The 20,817-nt window shown below is 41.9% G+C and overlaps 1 protein-coding gene across 1 annotated transcript; it reads left to right on the top strand.

The window, feature by feature from the left end:
* The first annotated feature begins 7,512 nt into the window (after positions 1–7,512).
* TDRD6 (tudor domain containing 6) lies at positions 7,513–19,054 on the top strand. The gene is made up of 4 exons (XM_006076144.4): positions 7,513–13,690; positions 14,746–14,870; positions 15,885–15,974; positions 18,490–19,054. Exons 1-4 carry the CDS (start codon positions 7,654–7,656, stop codon positions 18,517–18,519), a joined length of 6,282 nt encoding a protein of 2,093 aa, XP_006076206.4. The 5' UTR covers positions 7,513–7,653; the 3' UTR covers positions 18,520–19,054.
* The last annotated feature ends 1,763 nt before the right edge of the window (positions 19,055–20,817 follow it).

Raw genomic sequence — 20,817 nt, 5'->3', positions numbered from 1 at the left:
TCCACTTTTTTCCCTTCCCAAATGATTTTTTTCTCATTGAAAAAATATACATGTTCTTATTTTTAATTATATACAGTTCTTTGTTCTTTATAAGTGAATTAGCATATATCTAAATAGAGAACATTTCTTAAATTTGCTTTCAGTGAGGAATAATATATCTTCATCAAGTGCTCCAAATCCTATTTTAATTATAAGCCACTAGTGGTAGGGCTAGTAACATTTATTTGCCATTAGGTACTCAACAAAATTTACAGATGGTATGAATCAATTAATTTTGTCTTACTTGAAGATCTGTGACTATCAAAAGACTAGTCTGAAATTTCTTTCATTTTGCCAAGAAAAAAGGAAGGAAACAAATTCAAGGAAGTTTTAAATGAGAAACTGATTTTCTGTCATCTTTATATTTTTAAGCATAACCACTTATGTACAATTGAAATAGTTATTCATGTCTTTTTCTGTTTAATGAAAACAGATTCCCTCAGGACCTCCATTGGAAAAATCTTTCATTTAACACTCGTTGGTTAAAAAAATCTTTCTTTTAATACTTGGTGGTCACTTGAGGGTGAAAATATTTGATGCTGTTCTCCCCAGTTAAACCAGAACTCTTTTAAAAATGATTTCCCCAAAACACATATATTATTGAATGCCAGGAAATGTGGAGAAAAGGCTGAACTTGGATTCTCAAGACCTTTATCCTACTGGGTTGGTCAAAAAAGTTCATTTGGGTTTCTCCCTAACGTGGTGTGGAAAAGCCCAAATGAACTTTTTGGCCAACCCAACATTTGGGGTTCTACTTCTGACAAAGTAGTATAATCAAGTCCCTTCATTTCTCTTGATGGTCCATTTCTTTTTAAGATGAAGTGGTTGAACTCTTGAATCTTGCACATATACTTGAAGAGGGTCATTATATTAATGTCATGTTAAAAAAAGGAAAGATTTTTTTAAATTATTGGGATTTTCTTTTTCCTGGATTTATTTAATTTCTCATGTTTTAAGATGAGGAAAGTTGTATTCAGGACTTACAGCAGCATACAAGCTTTTTATGTGGCTGGAAATCCTTCACCAAGCAGCAGACACATCTTCCTTCAGGCAACAGTGGGCATGTCATCCCACCTTCTTACCTTCAGTTACTCCTTCACACACACACAAGAAAAATTAAAATCTTTCACAGTGTATCCAAGCCCCTCTCAACCTGGCTTCAACCCATTTTTCTAACATTTGCATTTCACTGCACACCCACACTCTACCTCCTCACAAATGCATCGCCCCTGAAGATGTTCTTCATTTGGCAGCTTCCTAGGCAGTGTTCATTTTGTGCTCTTTGCCTAACATTCTTCCCCACCACTGCTACCCATTTGTCTTCACTTTCACTGGTGAAGTCCTACTTCAACATCTAGAATGATCTCTGAAGACTTGAAGACCTTCAACACCTCTGTTCCCATGGCTTCCCCTCCTGCGGATGTCTGTCTGTCTGCATGGACGTGTTGGCTTTCCCTCGATGAATGAACTCTTGCAAGCAAGGACCATCTCTGTTTCTCTTTAAAACTTCAAAGAGAGTTGAAGTCAATTAGAAGGAATCTGTTGAATTCAGAGATTGGGTGGGGGTGGGTGGAGAGAAAAAAACATGTACACGTGTAAGTCATATGTTGTATTCTTCCTACCTTAAGGATAATTATATCAGGTCAGTAACACTCGATTTCATGCAATTCCTTAACCATATGCAGTGCTTAACTGCATTTTCAAAAGATCATGTGTCTTTAAACAGGTAATTTTAAAGAAGTAGTCATCCATTTAATAGCTATCCTACAAAAATCTAGAACTTGATAGTTTTAAATAATACAAAATATTTGGTTGGATGATGAGCAATTAATAAATATGTGATATGTTTATATTATTCTTCCTTTTAGAGTGTGTATGAAAATTCTGTCACTATTTGTATGTACATTTTACCCATTCAAGTGTTTTATTATTTCTGAATTCTGAGGAGTATGTGATTATTTTTCTCTCCCCATACTTTACCCTTAGCGGGCTGCTGTGATTGTCAACAGCAGCAGGATCCACTTTGAAGGTTTGATAAAAGCAGATGAAGAGGCTTAAAGATGTCTGTTTGCTGAAAATATCTGGTAACAAACAGGAATATATGTGAGTAAATATAGCGCATCATTCTGATTTTTAAAATAAATGCTTTAAAACGCCTAATGGGTTGTCAAGGGCTTTGTTTTGTCCTCGTGTGATTTCATCCTGGTGCATCTTTGAATTTAAAATGATAACAAATTTAGAGACAATTTTTAAAGCTTTATCTTTACTTTTCAGAATTGAAACAGAAAGTAGCTTAATTTAGAACGTCAGATTTGAAATGTTTATATTAGCAAAAAGAACACTTATACCTTGTTGCTTAAAACTCAACATTCAGAAAACTAAGATCATGGCATCTGGTCCCATCACTTCTTGACAGTCTTTATTTTCTTGGGCTCCAAAATCACTGCAGATGGTGACTGCACCCATGAAATTAAAAGACACTTGCTCCTTGGAAGAAAAGCTATGACAAACCTAGACAGCATATTAAAAAGGAGAGACATTACTTTGCCAATAAAGGTCCATCTAGTCAAAGCTATAGTTTTTTCAGTAGTCATGTATGGATGTGAGAGTTGGAACATAAAGAAAGCTAAGCACTGAAAAATTGATTCTTCTTAATTGTGGTGTTGGAGAAGACTCTTGAGAGTCCCTTGGACTGCAAGAGATCCAACCAGTCCATCCTAAAGGAAATCAGTCCTAAATATTCATTGGAAGGACTGATGCTGAAGCTGAAGCTCCAATACTTTGGCCACCTGATATGAAGAACTGACTCACTGGAAAAGACCCTGATGCTGGGAAAGACTGAAGGTGGGAGGAGAAGAAGACGGCAGACAGTGAGACAGTTGGATGGCATCACTGACTCAAACATGAGTTTGAGCAAGCGTCAGGAGTTGGTGATGGACAGGAAAGCCTGGCATGCTGCAGTCCATCAGGTCACAAAGAGTCAGACACAACTGAGCGACTGAACTGATCAGTATTGACTGTTTCTTTGCTGTCACATCTTTAAATGTTTGTTCTTCAGTGCTCTGTTCCTGGCCTTCTCTCTCTCGGAGGACCTGCACATTTCTGTGACTTCATCTACTACACTTGGACTGGTAATTCCTAAACACTACAGTAATTGGCACTCAGTAGACAGTTGTTCAGAGAAGGCAATGGCACTCCACTCCGGTACTCTTGCCTGGAAAATCCCATGGACGGAGGAGCCTGGTAGGCTGCAGTCCATGGGGTCGCTAAGAGTCGGAAATGACTGAGCGACTTAACCTTCACTTTTCACTTTCATGCATTGGAGAAGGAAATGGCAACCCACTCCAGTGTTCTTGCCTGGAGAATCCCAGGGACGGCGGAGCCTGGTGGGCTGCCGTCTATGGGGTTGCACAGAGTCGGACACGACTGAAGTGACTTAGCAGACAGTTGTTATTCTTTAGTCGCTTGGTTGTGTCTGACTCTTTGTGGCCCCATGAACTGCAGCATGCCAGGCTTCTCTGTCCTTCACTATCTCCCAGAATAGAAGTTACCTTTATCTGTGTTCCTTGGTCCTTACTCATTCCTCCAGCTTTACTTATTTTTTCTCAACATCTCCCTTTATATCTCTACCAGGATGGCCCATAGTCCTTGTGAGCTCAAAATTCACAATAATTAAATCAGTATTTTTTGTTCCAATCCTTTCTCCCTGTCCTTCACAATCTACTCTTCTTCAAGAGTCTCTGTTGCACTACACACCTTGTACTACAACCAGGAAACCTTCAGGACATCCTCGACTTCTCATTTGTTTACTTCCTGTCCAAAATAACTTAAATACTGTCCAAAACACATAAGATACTGCCCAAAATACTTAAATCCATTTATAAAAAGAAAACTACAGACCAATTTCTCTTATATACATAGACACGAAAAAATCCATGAGCACCACTTTACACCCATTAGGATGGCAATTTTAAAAAAACAAAACACTAAGAGTTGATAAAGATGTGGAGAAACTGGAACCCTTGTGCACTGCTAGAGAAAATAGAAAATGATGCAAGTGCTATACAAAATCATATGGGGTTGCCTCAAAAATTAAACACAGAATTATCATCAGATCAGATCAGATCAGTCACTCAGTCATGTCCGACTCTTTGCGACCCCATGAATCGCAGCATGCCAGGCCTCCCTGTCCATCACCAACTCCCGGAGTTCACTCAGACTCACGTCCATCGAGTCAGTGATGCCATCCAGCCATCTCATCCTCTGTCGTCCCCTTCTCCTCTTGCCCCCAATCCCTCCCAGCATCAGAGTCTTTTCCAATGAGTCAACTCTTCGCATGAGGTGGCCAAAGTACTGGAGTTTCAGCTTTACCATCATTCCTCCCAAAGAAATCCCAGGGCTGATCTCCTTCAGAATGGATGGTTGGATCTCCTTGCAGTCCAAGGGACTCTCAAGAGTCTTCTCTAACACCACAGTTCAAAAGCATCAATTCTTTGGCACTCAGCTTCTTCACAGTCCAACTCTCACATCCATACATGACCACAGGAAAAACCATAGCCTTGACTAGACGAACCTTTGTTGGCAAAGTAATGTCTCTGCTTTTGAATATGCTATCTAGGTTGGTCATAACTTTCCTTCCAAGGAGTAAGCGTCTTTTAATTTCATGGCTGCAGTCACCATCTGCAGTGATTTTGGAGCCCAGAAAAATAAAGTGTGACACTGTTTCCACATCTATTTCCCATGAAGTGATGGGACCGGATGCCATGATCTTCATTTTCTGAATGTTGAGCTTTAAGCCAACTTTTTCACTCAACAATTCCACTTCTAGGTATAACTCACAGATTGAGAGCAGGGACTTGAACAAATATTTATATACCAATGTTCATAGTAGCATTTTCACATAACCAAAAGGTGGAAACAATCTAAATGTCCACTGACAGATGAATGAATGGATAAACAAAATGTGGTATGTACATACAATGAGATATTAATCAGCTTTAAAATAAGGAAATTTTGAGACATATTATGACATGGATAAATCTTGAAACTGAATGAAATAAGCCAGACACAAATGGGCATATAGTATATGATTCTACTTGTATGCGATACCTAGAGTAATCAAATTCATAGAAACAAATGGTAGATTAGTGGTTACTAGAGCTGGAATGAGGGAGAATCAGAAGTCAGTATTTAATTAGTACAGTGTTTCAGTCTGGAATGATGAAAAGCTCTGAAGATGGACAGAGGTGACTGTTGCATAACAATGTGAATATAATTAATGTCATGTCAATGAACACTTACAAATGATTAAAATGGTAAGTTTTATATTATGAATATTTTACTGCAACAGAAAAAAAAACCAATCTGAAAAAAGTTTAAAAATGAATATAGGGGTGAAAGATACTATCATTCAATTCAGCATTATAAAAAGGATAATACATCAGCTCCAAGTGGGATTTATCCCAAGAATACAAGGTTGGTTCAACATTCAAAAATCAATAAATATAATTCAACTTACAGACAATTTATATCAATAGAATGTGAAATGGTATTTGATAAAACTCAATAACCTTTCATGATAGGAGCTCTCAACAATCTAGGAGCAGAATGAACCTCCTCAACTTGATGAAAAGGATGTAAGTGAAACCTACAGCTAATATCACACTGGTAAAAAAGAGGCTTTTCCCCTAAATCAGGAATAAGAAAAAATATCAATTCTCACCATGTCTAGTCAAAACTGTACTGGATATCTTAGTTATTATAATAAGGTAAGAGAGAGAAATAGAGTATAAAAATTAGGGAGATAAACTGCATTTATTATATAGCCATATAATTGTGTAGAATTGTGCACATTCCCAAGAAATCTATATATAAAAAAAAGCTACTAGAATAAGTGAGTTTTCGAAAATCACAAGATATAAGGTCAATATATGTGCGTGCATGTGTGTGCTCAGTGGTGTGTGACTCTCTGTGACCCCATGGACTGTAGCCTGCCAGGTTCCTTTGTCCATGGAATTTCCCAGACAAGAATGCTGGAATGGGTGGACATTTCCTCTTCCAGGGTATCTTCCTGACCCAGGGATCAAACTTGAATCTCCTACATTGGCAGGTGGATTCTTTACCTAGGAGTCACAAAACTATAATATAGTGCTATTTACTAACAGTGAAAAATTGGAAGCTAAATTTTTTTTTGTCAATATCATTGACAATAACATAAAAAAACATGTAAAACAGGTATAAATCTAACAGATTACATGCAAGACTTGTTCACTGAAAATTATAAAACAGTGCTGAGACAAAGTAAAGAATAATTCAATTAACAGAGAAAGAAACCATGTCCATGGACCGGAAAACTCAGTATTACTCAGATGTAATTTCTCATACTGATCACTATCTTCAATGCAATCCTAATTAAAAAAACTCAAGATTATTTTCCCCCAGAAATGACACAAGTGTATTCCATTGAATTAGCCAAAAAGTTTGTTACAGCTTTTCTGTAATATTTGGAAAAACCTGAATGAATTTTTTGGCCAACCTAATCAAATACATTGGAAAAAGCAAAGACCTTAGATAGCCAAAACCATTTTGAAGAAAAAGAATAAAGTTGAAAGGGTAGCACTACCTAATTTCAAAGCTGCAAAAAATGTCCAGGAAATTTCCATTCACTTTTCACCCAGTCCTACCCAAATCTTGAACAACTGTAGTACACAATCAAAACCAGCAAAATGACATTGGAATAACCCACAAATTCAGATTTTTACCAGTTTTACAAGTGTGTATGGGTGTCTGGTTCTACAGTAGCTCCGTGCATAAATGGAGACCAAACGCCTGCAAAGTGGGCAGACAAAACAGCAAAGAAATACACGGGTAATCGTGGGGAAAGAAGCATTTAACAGTCTATGTAACCCTCATTATTACTCTATCCAGGTGATCCAACAAGTTCATAGACAAGACTATCAGCGACAGGCTCCGCGGCTACGTCGTTGAGAGCGCACAGCCAATGTCCGCCCCGGGGACGCCAGCGCCACCGCACGGTCCGCTCCGGATCTCTGAGAGTTCTGGCCCAACGCCCCGAACGTGCCATTCGCTCCTCCCTTTCTCCTTCGCGGTTCTTCAATGGCTCTCACCGTGCAGGGCTCGCCGGGCTCCGTTTGTCTCGGTCAGATGGCCCAGAAGGACGTCCCTGCGTGGTCTGGGCCTCGCCAGGTCCCCGGACCGGGCCGAAGCGACTCGAAGGGGCTCGGAGCAGCGACGGGCGTCTCGGCTCCCCGAGGCCCCTTCTGCACCCCGAGCCTGCGTCCCCGCCGCCCCCCGGCTGGCCCGGCTCCGCCCCGCCCGCCCACGCAGACCCGCCGGCGGCCCGCGGCCGGAAGCCAAGGGGCCTCGCGCTGTAAATGCCTGCGCGGCGGCGCGACCCCGAGCGGTTGGGCCGGCCGTCGGGTCTTACCAGTCGGCGCGAGCAGGTGAGGCCCGGCGGCGACGGCGGCGGCGTTGCGGCGTGGGCGCCGGGCCGGGTATCCTTCCCTGTCCGTGTGTCGGGCGAGCCCGCGTCTGCTGGGCTCTCCTCCTAGCGGCGCCGGGGTTTCGCGGACCGGGCCGGGCGGCGCGGCAAAGATGTGCTCGACGCCCGGGCTGCCGACGCCGGGGGCCTTGCTGGTGCTGCGGGTGTCCTTCGTGGACGTGCAGCCCGAGGTGATTCCCGTGCAGCTGTGGGGGCTGCTGGGAGAGCGGCGAGACGAGTACGTGCGGCTGAGCCGGGAGATCCAGGAAGCGGCGGCGGCTGCGCGCGGCCCTTGGATGCTGGGCGGTGCCTCGGCCTTGCCTGGAGAGTTGTGCCTGGTGCAGGTGGGGAGGCTGTGGCACCGCGGCCGCGTGGTCAGCCGGCAGGCGCAGGAGAGCCGCGTCTTCCTGCTGGACGAGGGCTGCACCATCGCGGCCGGGGCGGGCTCGCTGGCTCCCGGGCGCAGCGAGTTCTTCCACCTGCCGTCGGAGGTGCTGGGCTGCGTGCTGGCCGGCCTGGTGCCGGCGGGCGGCGGCGGCGAGCCCCAGCACTGGGCGGCCAGCGCAGTGGACTTCCTTAGCCACTTGCAGGGCAAGGAAGTGCACGGGCGCGTCCTGGACGTGCTGCTGCTCCACCGCCTGGTCCTCCTGGAGGTGCCCGAGCTGTCCCAGCAGATGCAGGAGCTCGGCCTGGCCCGGCAGGTGCCCGACGGCGTCTTCCGCTCCCTGCTTAAGCGCTACCTCTCGGCCACCACGCCTGTCCTGGGCCCCAGGGCCCCGGTGGTCCCGCGAATTCCCCCTAAGCAGGAGCAGCCTGGCCTGGATTACTTCTACCCTCAGCTGCAGCTGGGCGTGACGGAGCCCGTGGTGGTAACCCAGGTGTGCCATCCCCACCGCATTCACTGCCAGCTCCGCAGCCTCTCGCAGGAGATCCACCGCCTCTCCGAGAGCATGGCTCAGGTATACCGGGGTTCCCCGGGGACTGGGGACGAGCGCTCCACCACTGCCCCCTGGGAGGAGAGAGAGGAGAGCCCAGACAAGCCGGGCTCTCCTTGCGCATCCTGCGGGTTGGATGGACTTTGGTACAGGGCACTCTTGCTTGAGACTTTCCGGCCCCAGCGCTGTGCCCAGGTGCTTCACGTCGACTATGGAAGGAAGGAGTTAGTGAGTTGTAGTAGCCTCCGCTACTTGCTGCCTGAATATTTTCGGATGCCCGTGGTGACCTACCCTTGCGCACTGTACGGACTCTGGGATGGTGGGAGAGGTTGGTCTCGGTCACAGGTCGGTGACCTGAAGGCACTGATTCTGGGCCAGGCAGTGAACGCAAAGATTGAATTTTATTGTTCCTTCGAGCATGTGTATTACGTCACCTTATATGGCGAAGATGGGATTAATCTTAACTGTGTGTTCGGAGTACAGTCCTGTTGCTTGGCTGACCGGTTCCTTCAGAGCCAGGGCAGAGAAGAGGAGGAAGAGGAGGAAGAACCGGAAACTGCTTTTCAATGTCAATCTTCTGCGGAAGAAATGGATGAAGAGATTTCACTCCCCACCTTACCATCTATCAGGTTAAAGATGAACACCTTCTATGATGCCCAGGTGGAGTTTGTGAAAAATCCTTCTGAGTTTTGGATTAGGTTGAGGAAACACAGTGGCACCTTCAGCAAACTGATGAAGAAAATGTGCAGTTTCTATGCCTCCGCCAGTAAGCTGGATGGTGTCATCTTGAAACCTGAAGCCGATGATCTTTGCTGTGTCAAATGGAAAGAAAATGGCTATTTCCGGGCTATGGTCACCCGATTAGACGACCAGAATGTGGATGTGTTCTTAGTTGACCGGGGCAATTCGGAAACCGTGGACCGGTATGACGTGAGGATGTTACTCCCTCAGTTTAGGCGGCTACCAGTATTGGCCCTGCAGTGCGCCCTGGCGGATATTTGGCCTTTGGAAGAAAACTGGAGCCAAGAGGCAATTTCCTTTTTTAAAAAGACTGTGCTCCACAAAGAGTTAGTTATCCATGTCCTTGATAAGCAGGATAATCAGTATATTATTGAGATTCTTGATGAATCAAGAACGGGGGAGGAAAACATAAGTAAGGTGATGGCTCAAGCTGGATTGGCCAAGTACCAGGAATTTGAAACAAAGGACAGTATTTCCGTAAGTGTCCACTCTCCAGGGCATGTTTCAAACCATTTTACCATAGACGGTAACAGAATATCTTCTGCCAAGAAGGAAGAACAAGAAGCCATGAGAGATGGTAAAACTACAGCTGTTCCAGAAGTAGTGACTGACACAGCAGTTACGACAAACGTTTCAGCTGGACTCGTGCAGGACAATGAGAAAAGAGTGTCTGTTTATTCTCCTCTGGTACAGAATTTCTTGGGAATTGAGCCAGGCTCTTCTTGTAAAGGAGAGCTACAAGTTGGAACTACAGTGGAAGTCAAAGTATCTTGCATTGAAAATCCCGGCTATTTTTGGTGTCAGCTGACCAGAAACACACAAAGATTTAAAGCACTCATGTGTAATATTCAGGACTATTGCAACACAGCTCCTCCGCACCAGGGAACTACTCCTGCTTGTTTGGCAAAACGAACAGCAGATGGAAAATGGTCCAGAGCTCTAATTACCGGGGCACAATCTTCAGAGTATGTCAACATCATATTTGTAGATTATGGGGACAAAGAAATGGTATCTGTGAAGAATATTTATTCAATTACTGAAGAGTTTCTGAAGGCTAAGGTTCAGGCTTTTAGGTGCAGCCTTTATAATTTAATTCAGCCAATGGGACAAAATCCTTTTCTTTGGGATGAAAAGGCAATCCAAGCTTTTATTGAATTTATAGATAATGCACAGGAAAACAGTCTTGAATTAAAGTGCACAGTATTTGCTCTGGCTTCCATTCATGATGAACTGTTTAATGTGGTAGATCTGCTAACACCTTTCCGGAGTGTATGCCATTTTTTGGTACAAAAGAGACTTGCAAGACCAGTAAAATTTCAGAAACCTCTAGAGTTCTCTGTTAAGCTCCATTCTTACTTCTATTCTACACATGACATGAAAATTGGAAGTGAAGAATCAGTGTACATAACACATGTTGATGACCCTTGGGCATTTTATTGCCAACTGGGAAGAAATGCAAGTATTTTAGAACAGCTATCCCATCATATTACACAATTAAGTCAAGTTTTGCTGCATTTAAGAACATCTCACTTGGTCCCCGGCACATTGTGTCTTGCCAAGTATACTGACGGAAACTGGCGTAGGGGGGTAATCCTAGAAAAAGAACCAAATAAAGTATTCTTTGTTGATTTTGGGAACGTTTATGTGGTAACAAGTGATGATCTGTGCCTAGTGCCTAGCGATGCACATGATGTCTTACTTTTGCCCATGCAAGCCATTAAATGTTCGTTATCTGATATTCCTGATCATATACCAGAAGAAGTTACAGCGTGGTTTCGGGAGACTGTTTTAGATAAGTCATTGAAGGCTCTGGTCGTAGCAAAAGAACCAGATGGAAGACTAATTATTGAACTATACAATGATAGCATTCAAATTAATGCTAATATTAACGAGAAGTTAGGGCTCTGGGGTTACAAAGGTGGGACAAGGAGAAGAAAAAGCAAAGCACTCCTCTCTACAACTGAAACTCTTGAAGTGAAAAAGGAAGATGTGAAGTTGTCACCTACAGAGTATTTAAGTAAATCAGAGAGCAAACCAGATAGTATGGCAGTCTTAGGAGAATCATACAAACCTAAGATCAGCTCAGCATGTAGGGAACTCAAATTTTTACAGAGTTCAACAAAGACAAACTTAGTCACTCCACACCAGGACTCTGTGGGAAACAAAAATAATCAAGTGTCTCCATTAACAACAGACAAGAAATTAGCAAGTTCAGTGGAGCCCTCTTTGAAAGCCACAAAACTAGAAGCCTCTCTTTCAGAGAGAAAACTAAGAGATTCATGTGACAAAGGTTTGCCTCTAAAAATTTCTGAGTTCCCTAAGAAGGCCATAATGCCTGGATTTAAAACAACTGTGTATGTTTCTCATATAAATGACCTTTCAGACTTTTACGTTCAACTAACAGAAGATGAGGCTGAAATTGATCGTCTTTCAGACAGGTTAAATGACACTAGAACAAGGCCTGAATATTATGCAGGTCCACCTTTGCAAAGAGGAGATGTAATATGTGCTGTTTTCCCAGAAGACAATTTATGGTATCGTGCTGTGGTCAAGGAACCACAACCCAATGACCTTCTCTCTGTGCAGTTTATAGATTATGGCAATGTCTCTGTGGTTCACACAAACAAAATAGGCAAACTTAACCGTGTTAATGCGCTATTACCAGGACTGTGCATTCCCTGTTCCTTAAAGGGATGTGGGGTTCCTGGGATTTTAAACCATAAGGAAATGATGCAGTACTTTTCCCAAAGGACAAATGAGACTCAAATAAGATGCGAATTTGTTCAGTTTCAAGACAAATGGGAAGTTACTCTTGCTGATGAACATGGGATCATAGCCGAAGATATGATGAGCAGATATACATTCAGTGAAAAATCTCAACTAGGATTTTCTACGCAAATAGTTCAAGGGGCCTGTTCCACATCGGTCAGCAAAACAGACGTAGATACTTCTATGTTTCTTAATTGGTATAATCCAAAGATGAAGACTATAAGAGCTTATGCCACGGTGATCGACGGACCTGAATATTTTTGGTGTCAGTTTGCGGATACCAAGAAACTTCAGCATTTAGAAGTGAAAGTACAGACTGTGGGAGAGCAGGTGACAGATCGGAGAAGTCGTATCCACTGCCCTCGTATTGGAGATCCTTGCATAGTGAGATACAGAGAAGATGGGCATTATTATAGGGCCCTTGTCACCAGGATTTGTGAAGATTATCTTGTGTCCGTCAGGCTTGTGGACTTTGGAAACATTGAAGACTCCGTGGACCCACAAGCACTCTGGAACATCCCTTCTGAGCTTTTGGCCGTGCCCATGCAAGCCTTTCCATGTTGCCTCTCAGGATTTAATATTTCACAGGGCACATGCCCTCGTGAGGGATGTGACTACTTTTACGAAATAGTCACAGAAGATGTGTTGGAGATAACAATATTAGACATCAAAAGGGACGTTTGTGATATCCCTTTAGCCATCGTTGACTTGAAAAGCAAAGGTGAGAGCATTAGTGAGAAAATGAAGAAATATTCTAAGATTGGTATGAGTAGCAGTGATCTGAGGTATGAAAAAAATGATGCAGAAATAAAGGGAGCTCTTGGGTTCCCCAGTCCTGATGTTGGACTTAAGAAATCAAGCAGTGAATCTGGACAAGAGAGAATACTCCATATTGAATCCCAGACAGCTGAGCTCTTGGAAAGACTCAACAAAGACTTAAACATCCTTGAAACGCAACCGGGTAAATTCTATGACCCCAAAACTGATAACATTTTTGAAGCTTTTGAAAACCCAGGCAAAAATAAGATTGGCACCGAGTTGCTAGAAGAAAAAGCCAAGGGCCTATTGGGTGACAAAACAAAGTCTGATGATAGGTACCCAATGCCAGGATTTAACACATTCTTACCACATGCCACCGAAGCAAAGGAGGTCCTGGAACTGAATTCTCTCGAGGTACCACTTTCTCCTGACGATGAGTCCAAAGAATTTCTGGAGCTGGAATCCATTGAGTTGCAGCATTCCCTGGTCGGGGATGAGGAGAAAGAAGATCTGGGCCTGGTGCCTCCAACCATTACTCTTCCCCAAGGCTGTGACCCAGAGGTCACCCTGCCACCATTGCCAGGGCAGCTGCCCCTCAATTGTGAAGACGAGAAACAGCCTGAACTAGAACTGCCTACAGCCCAGCTGTGTCTGGAGGACAGAATAAACCCTTTGTCTTTAACAGTTAGTCAGAAAGCCCAAGAAGCCCTGTGCACTGAAGACATGAGAGGATCCAGTTGTGCGGAAAGCTTTGATGAGGAGCGGAGGCTGCGCCTGCGCAGACAGACTTGCGATGCCAAGATGCAGATTGAAATGAGTATCTTTAAAGAAGAATTTACAGAATGTACAGACAGAGATGCCATGTCATCATTGACCTCTCTGTTTTCTGAAGAAGAATACAAAGATGCAAGGAAACACAATTACACCTTACCAGATCATATCCCAGGTATGTGCAGTTTTTGACCCCCCGTACACTTTTATTTAGCTTAGGGAAAAACAGTTATTTATCTTAAAGAGAAGAGAATAATTCTTACTGAATTAAAAAAATAATTTGAGAGGAGTTGAAAACCTGAAAAGAGAATTAGATTTGGATTTTTATGAAGAGTATTTTAAACATGAAGAAATTAAGGGATGAAATTAATGTGAAATAATACTTTATATGCTGTGTAAAATGCTGAATTATTTTTGCTTTTAAAAATAGAATGCTTAAAATCTATGTCTCTAAAAAGTAGTCCCATTTCAAATGTAAACAAATCATCTCTAGATCAAGACATTATGTTTTTTGGTCAATTTTTAAAAATATGTAGTGCTCCTTTGCCAAACTTAATGTAGGCATGAGTTTACATTGGGGATCATTTTAGCAGAGTTTTAAAACAACTGGTTTTCTTCGTACATATACTTTGCCGTTCATTTTGCAACACTTAAAAGAATAGAGTTAGGGAGCCTATATTAATCAAGAAAGTTAACAGCCACAAGTAAATATTGGAGAACACCTATTAGCATTAACTTTTTTATACGTTTTTTATAAATTATTTTTGCTGCTCTTTTCTTGCCTACGTAATAAGATTTGAAAGTTACACAAAATGGCTTATCTTTTAGGTTTTTTAAAAAAATCAGTGTTAGACTTTTAAATGTCAATTTTATTTACTCGATTGTTGCATAATTACAATATTATTACACTGTATGAAATAGAGAAAACAGTAGACTAAGGAGAATGAAAATCATCATGATTCCACCACCAAGAAATGGCCACACTGAGAGCTGTGATGGTGTGTATACTTCCTTCCTCTGTGTCTCACCCTTTCCCTGTGTCCACATACACGCAGTTTTAAAAACTAAATAGAGATCATGTTATTTAGGGAGACAGAACACGTTGTCCTGTGCCATGATACCAATGATATGGGAGTAGTTAAATGCATTGTAGGGAAATGCTTTGCTTGCATATCTAACATTAAGAAATTAAGAGACATGCTTTGACTCTTGCTGTATTCAATCTGGCAGCTCAACCAGAGAACACGTACACTCTGAAAGGATTTACTGTCGGATCCAAATGTGTTGTGTGGTCAAGTCTCAGAAACACGTGGTCTAAATGTGAGATTTTGGAAATAGCTGAAGAGGGCACAAAGGTATGTAAAATTGCAGTGAAGTACTTTGTCTCAAAATGTACTTGCAGATTGTTAAGGAAATTTTACCAAACTTTACCAGATTAGAAAATCCCATTGAACAGATTAGTTACCTGCTCATTCTCCCTGATAATTGATCCAATGCAAAAACCGTTTTAAAAGTTTATATTTAAGCACTCAGGGCTCTTTCATCTCCCTGGAATCCTATCAGTCACTGAGTTCCATACTTTCCACTTCTTATCTCAGTTAAAACTTTTTTTATTAATGCCACTATTTTGGTTAAGTTTCTCATTTCACAACTGTTGGTGTTAGTTACTTAGTCTTGTCCAATTCTTTGCAATCCCATGTAGCCTGCCAGGCTCTTCTGTCCATGGAATTCTCCAGACAAGAAACTGGAGTGGATAGCCATTCCCTTCTCCAGGGGATCTTCCCAACTCAAGGATCGAACCCGGGTCTCCTGCACTGCAGGCAGAGGCTTAACCGTCTGAGCTACCAGGGAACCAACCCCGACTAGCTTCCTCTAATAACCTTCTATTGGTTTACCTCTAGTCTTCCATCCGTTGTTTCTCCACATTGCCAGTGTGGTGTTTGTCAAATGAGAATCTGACTCTATTATTCCCTTGTGTAAAATCTCCTTGAAACCTTCAGTAAATGGTGTTTTTCCTGTGGTTTGAAAAACCACCTGTGTCAGAATCCCTTGCCACATTTCCTAAATATTGATCCCTGGACTTTGCCCTCGCTGGCTGGCTAATGAAGAATTTCTAGGGGGAAGGATTAGGAATGTGCAGACTTATACCATGAGAATTTGAGAACATCCATCTTTGATGTCTAGGCATAGATACTCAATATGTTTTTTGGGACTGATGTACCATTGAGTTGAAATGTAATGTTAAAGTTTAACAAAATCATTGTAACTGCCTTTTAAAGTATTTGATTTGAAAAAGGATACTGTGTAACTAACATAAATCAGTGACAGTGTTTGGAATTACCAGTTTTTATTACTTTTTTCTCTTGCAGGTTTTGGACCTTTCAAATGGCATAGAGGAGGTAGTAAACCCTGAGAATGTCTGGAATGGTATACCCAAATTGGATAGGAGTCCATCTGAGGTATGAGTATATTTAAGCAGTAATTAGTGAGGCTGTTGTTCATTTTGAAAGGTAACCTTGTTACTGAAAGGTGCAGGTCCGTGGCTCACTGCTTAGAAACCATTAAAGAGGCCAGGTTGGTGAAAAGGAAAGTTTGCTTTATTTCAGATGCTGGCATCTGGGTTGGGATGAGGGGAGGGCGGATGTCTGTCCAAAGGCTCCCCCGACTGTCAGTAGGCAAGAGCTTTTATAGACAGAAGGAGGGCACTACCTGTAGAAACAACACAGGCATCTCTGGCAGTCATCCTGAAACTGGTCATCAGTGGTCTGACCAGAGTCATCTTGGTTGTTTTAGGTACAGTTGATCTTCAGTTCCAGGGCCAGTTTGTTTCCATTTCTTTGAGGCCAGTTATGTCAGGTTATGTCATGGCTAAAGTCTGATCATCATGTAGTTAATTTCTCTATCTGGTATTTCAATATCTGCAAGACAGTTCACAGGATATGGCTCAGCATATTATCTACAGCCCTTGAGAAGGTCCTTGACTGTGCTTAATGACTACATTGTTATTATTTGGTCTCCTTTGACTGTTTTCCTTTGTTTCTGAATTTTCTCACTTTTCTGATTAAATTGATTTTCAGACAAAAGGCAGGCTGAGGACACAGTGGGGCATGGACCATAGAGTCCTGCTCTGTTTCAACTTGAACTGTTTTCTAAGCATTTGTGTTTAGGAATAATGGAAGAAAAAACACTTGTAATAACAGCAATGGAAAACAGCAACAACACAATCAATGTTTCTGGATTTTATGCCCTGTATCTTTTTGGGAAAACTACTTATTAATGTTTTCCTCCTTGATTTTCATTTTGGGATTAAAAAAAGGAAATTGTTTGTTGTTTGTGACCTTGATAAAATACATTTGATGCAGAAAATCTGAGAAAACGGTAAAGTTAAAAAGGAGAAAGTAGCAATCACCTATAATACATCCATCCAAAGACAGATTAATCAGTTTGATTTTAATAATTTTTGTTTATATGGGATATAAACATATCAGCAGTATATTTTGAACATGGTTGATTTCATCATACATACACACATAAATTGTGTTTTTCAGTTAAGATTATATGATAGGTGATTTCCTGGGCTATGTCTAGATACTTGAGTTTATCCTGTTTAGAGTTTGTTGAACTTCTTGCTTCAAAATCTGTATTGGATAGTTCCAATATCTGGTCATGTCAGGGTTTGCATCTACTTAATCAGATACAGACATTCAAGTGATCTTTGTTAAATAATCTCTTGGAATTTCTTTGGAGATTTTTTAGTTTATATGGTGATTCAGTTTGTTGGATGTTCCTGGTTAATGCATGGTCTTTTTCATAAGAGGCACACTGGTTCTTAGAATTGAGGCATCAGTTCAGTTCAGTTTAGTCGCTCAGTTGTGTCCGACTCTTTGCGACCCCATGAACTGCAGCACGCCAGGCCTCCCTGTCCATCAGCAGCTCCCGGAGTTCACCCAAACCCATGTCCATCGAGTCGGTGATGCCATCCAACCATCTCATCCTCTGTCATCCCCTTCTCCTCCTGCCCTCAATCTTTCCCAGCATCAGGGTCTTTTCAAATGAGTCAGCTCTTCGCATCAGGTGGCCAAAGTATTGGAGTTTCAGCTTCAACATCAGTCCTTCCAATGAACACCCAGGACTGATCTCCTTTAGGATGGACTGGTTGGATCTCCTTGCAGTCCAAGGGACTCTCAGTATTGAGGCATGTGGAGAATGAAATCAGCTCTTGATAACTTTAGTGTTATATGAAAGTATGCACTAATGAAAGAGAACAAAGAACCATTTGCCAACATCATCCTGCTGCTGCTGCTAAGTTGCTTCAGTCATATCCGACTCTGTGCAACCCCATAGATGGCAGCCCACCATGCTCCGCTGTCCTTGGGATTCTCCAGGCAAGAACACTGGAGTGGGTTGCCATTTCCTTCTCCAGTGCATGAAAGTGAAAAGTGAAACTGAAGTTGCTTGGTCGTGTCCAACTCTTAGCGACCCCATGGACTGCAGCCCACCAGGGTCCTCCGTCCATGGGATTTTCCAGGCAAGAGTACTGGAGTGGGTTGCCATTGCCTTCTCCGAACATCATCCTAGTAAAATATAAAATATGCCAATTTCATAATCTTTTAGAGAAACTTTGTATGATAAGAGATACAGTGTGAGGACTAAAATATTTTTTTTTAAATCATATCTGTAGGAATAATTCCCTGTAGTAATTAGAATACACATCTTTTCCCTCTCCCCATTTTTAAAGGACATGAATTTTGTCATGGTAGCACCCATGTAAATAATCTTCTTGGGCACTCCCTGGTGGTTCAGAGGTTAGGACTCCATGCGTCCACTGCAGGGGACATGGGTTCAATCTTTGGTCAGGGAACTAAGATTCTGTAAGCCACAACACCTTCCCCCCTACACCGCGCCCCCCTCCCCATTTTTTTTCTTATTTATACATTTCTTTCTCAACCTGAGGTTTTTCTCTTTTTATTTCAGAAAAGAGGCCTGGAGATGATACAGATTTAACTGTGGATCTGTAAGTGTGGTCAGTCAGTTCAAAGCTGCTCTGAAATAAGTGCCATCTCAACCAGACCAACAAAAATATTTGAGAAAATTGAGAGTGTGTAAATACAAGATATTGTCATTTTTGAAAACTTTGTGTTGAAAACAAAACAGATCTCAGACTGCCTGTGTGGTGTATTTATAGTGCTGTTTCTGTATATATTGAGTTGAGATGTTTCCTCTCCGTTTAAATGTGTCATCTTTCTAATCAGTTGGGAGGATTTATTTGGCTAAACAGTTTGCTAACACATTACTCACATTGCAAAAAAAGGAGTATTTTGGTTTCTTCTGAATAATAGTTTAAGATAGAAAATTATAGGTTTCTGACAAGCATAATATATGATGCTACTTGGGGGGATGGCTTTGTTAGCAGTAACTCCTTCAAAATTTTTGTTTTGTTTCTGAAGCTTTGCTGTTCTAGTTTTGACTAATACTCTGTTTGAATTTAGAAGTATACTAATATGACACAAAATTTGAATAAAGTTTGTCCTTAAAAGTATAATTTCATTTCATTAAAAAGAAAACATCTGGGACTTCCTTGGCAGTTCAGTGGTTACGACTCTGAGTTTCCACTGCAGGGGGAAGGGGTTCAATTCCTGAGGACCTAAGGTACAAAGAAGGAAAAAAAAGAGGAAGTCTGTGGTCATGGAACAAACCACAATTCTACAACTGGGGGATACATAGTAATAGTAAATGATAGCTTTCCTGTTAGTCCCTCATTGTCCTTTCAATGCACTTTTTTTCATGTAATCCTTGATTCTGAGGTGCATATTAATATTACCCATATTTTATAGGTGAGAAAGTTGAAGCTTTTCAGAGAAGATAAATAATTTGCCTGTCAAAGAGCTAGCAAATCTCAGAGGCTTGAGCAAACCTAGACCCATCTAACTTCAAAGCCCATGCTTTTAAAACAAGGCTTTGCATAGGTGGCAGCACACAAACAGACCCTAACATCAGGAAATCGATCTTACCTGTACGCGGCTTACTAGATATGTGACCTGGGCAGGTTAGTATATTATTGTTCAGCCTTGATCTTCCTTAGCTGTAAAATGGGGATAATAAAACTTTTCTTGCAGTGTTTTTAAGATAAGAAATAACTTAATGTGCCATGGGAAATAGATGGGGAAACAGTGTCAGACTTTATTTTTTTGGGCTCCAAAATCACTGTGTATGGTGACTGCAGCCATGAAATTAAAAGACGCTTACTCCTTGGAAGGAAAGTTATGACCAACCTAGATAGCATATTCAAAAGCAGAGACATTACTTTGCCAAACAAAGGTTTGTCTAGTCAAGGCTATGGTTTTTCCTGTGGTCATGTATGGATGTGAGAGTTGGACTGTGAAGAAGGCTGAGTGCCGAAGAATTGATGCTTTTGAACTGTGGTGTTGGAGAAGACTCTTGAGAGTCCCTTGGACTGCAAGGAGATCCAACCAGTCCATTCTGAAGGAGATCAGCCCTGGGATTTCTTTGGAAGGAATGATGGTAAAGCTGAAACTCCAGTACTTTGGCCACCTCATGCGAAGAGTTGACTCATTGGAAAAGACTCTGATGCTGGGAGGGATTGGCGGCAGGAGGAGAAGGGGACGACAGAGGATGAGATGGCTGGATGGCATCACTGACTCGATGGACGTGAGTCTGAGTGAACTCCGGGAGTTGGTGATGGACAGGGAGGCCTGGCGTGCTGCGATTCATGGGGTCGCAAAGAGTCGGACACGACTAAGTGACTGAACTGAACTGAATTGAATGTGCCAGAAAAGGAGTAGGCATTTGATAAATATTTCCTTCTTTTCCCTGAAAGAGGCTCAGTATGCACTATGGTAGGTTATATTTTTTAAACTTCACTGGATCCTTTCGCATCAGCATGTGCCACAAACAGGATTTTAAAGAGGTGCTATTGAATGGAACATCAGGTCTATTGAAATGGTTGTCCATTTCTAAAAACGTATATGAAACGTTATGAGAACTCTAAAGCCTGATGAGAAGAGTGAGAATTAAAAACCTTAAGAGTTGGGTAAAATTTCAATAAGTAAAAAAGGAGAGGGTTTTACATTAAGCGTAATTGAAGTAGATGAATATATTGCTTGTTCCTAGGATAATAGACAAATTTGGCTCATTCATGTAGGAGTTGTAGTTGTGAATTAATTCCTGGGAGCAAAGGTCAGAGAAGATGTATGAAGGCCAGATTATAGAAAGCCATCAGTTTCATGATAAAGAATTTTAACTCTTCATTTAAAAATATTTACTCTGAACAGTTATAGGAGA

Source organism: Bubalus bubalis, chromosome 2, assembly GCF_019923935.1.
Source record: "Bubalus bubalis isolate 160015118507 breed Murrah chromosome 2, NDDB_SH_1, whole genome shotgun sequence".
In the NCBI taxonomy this organism is placed as follows: Eukaryota; Metazoa; Chordata; class Mammalia; order Artiodactyla; family Bovidae; genus Bubalus; species Bubalus bubalis.
The sequence above is the reverse complement of the archived record's forward strand: the minus strand, read 5'-3'. Positions and strand labels throughout refer to the sequence as shown.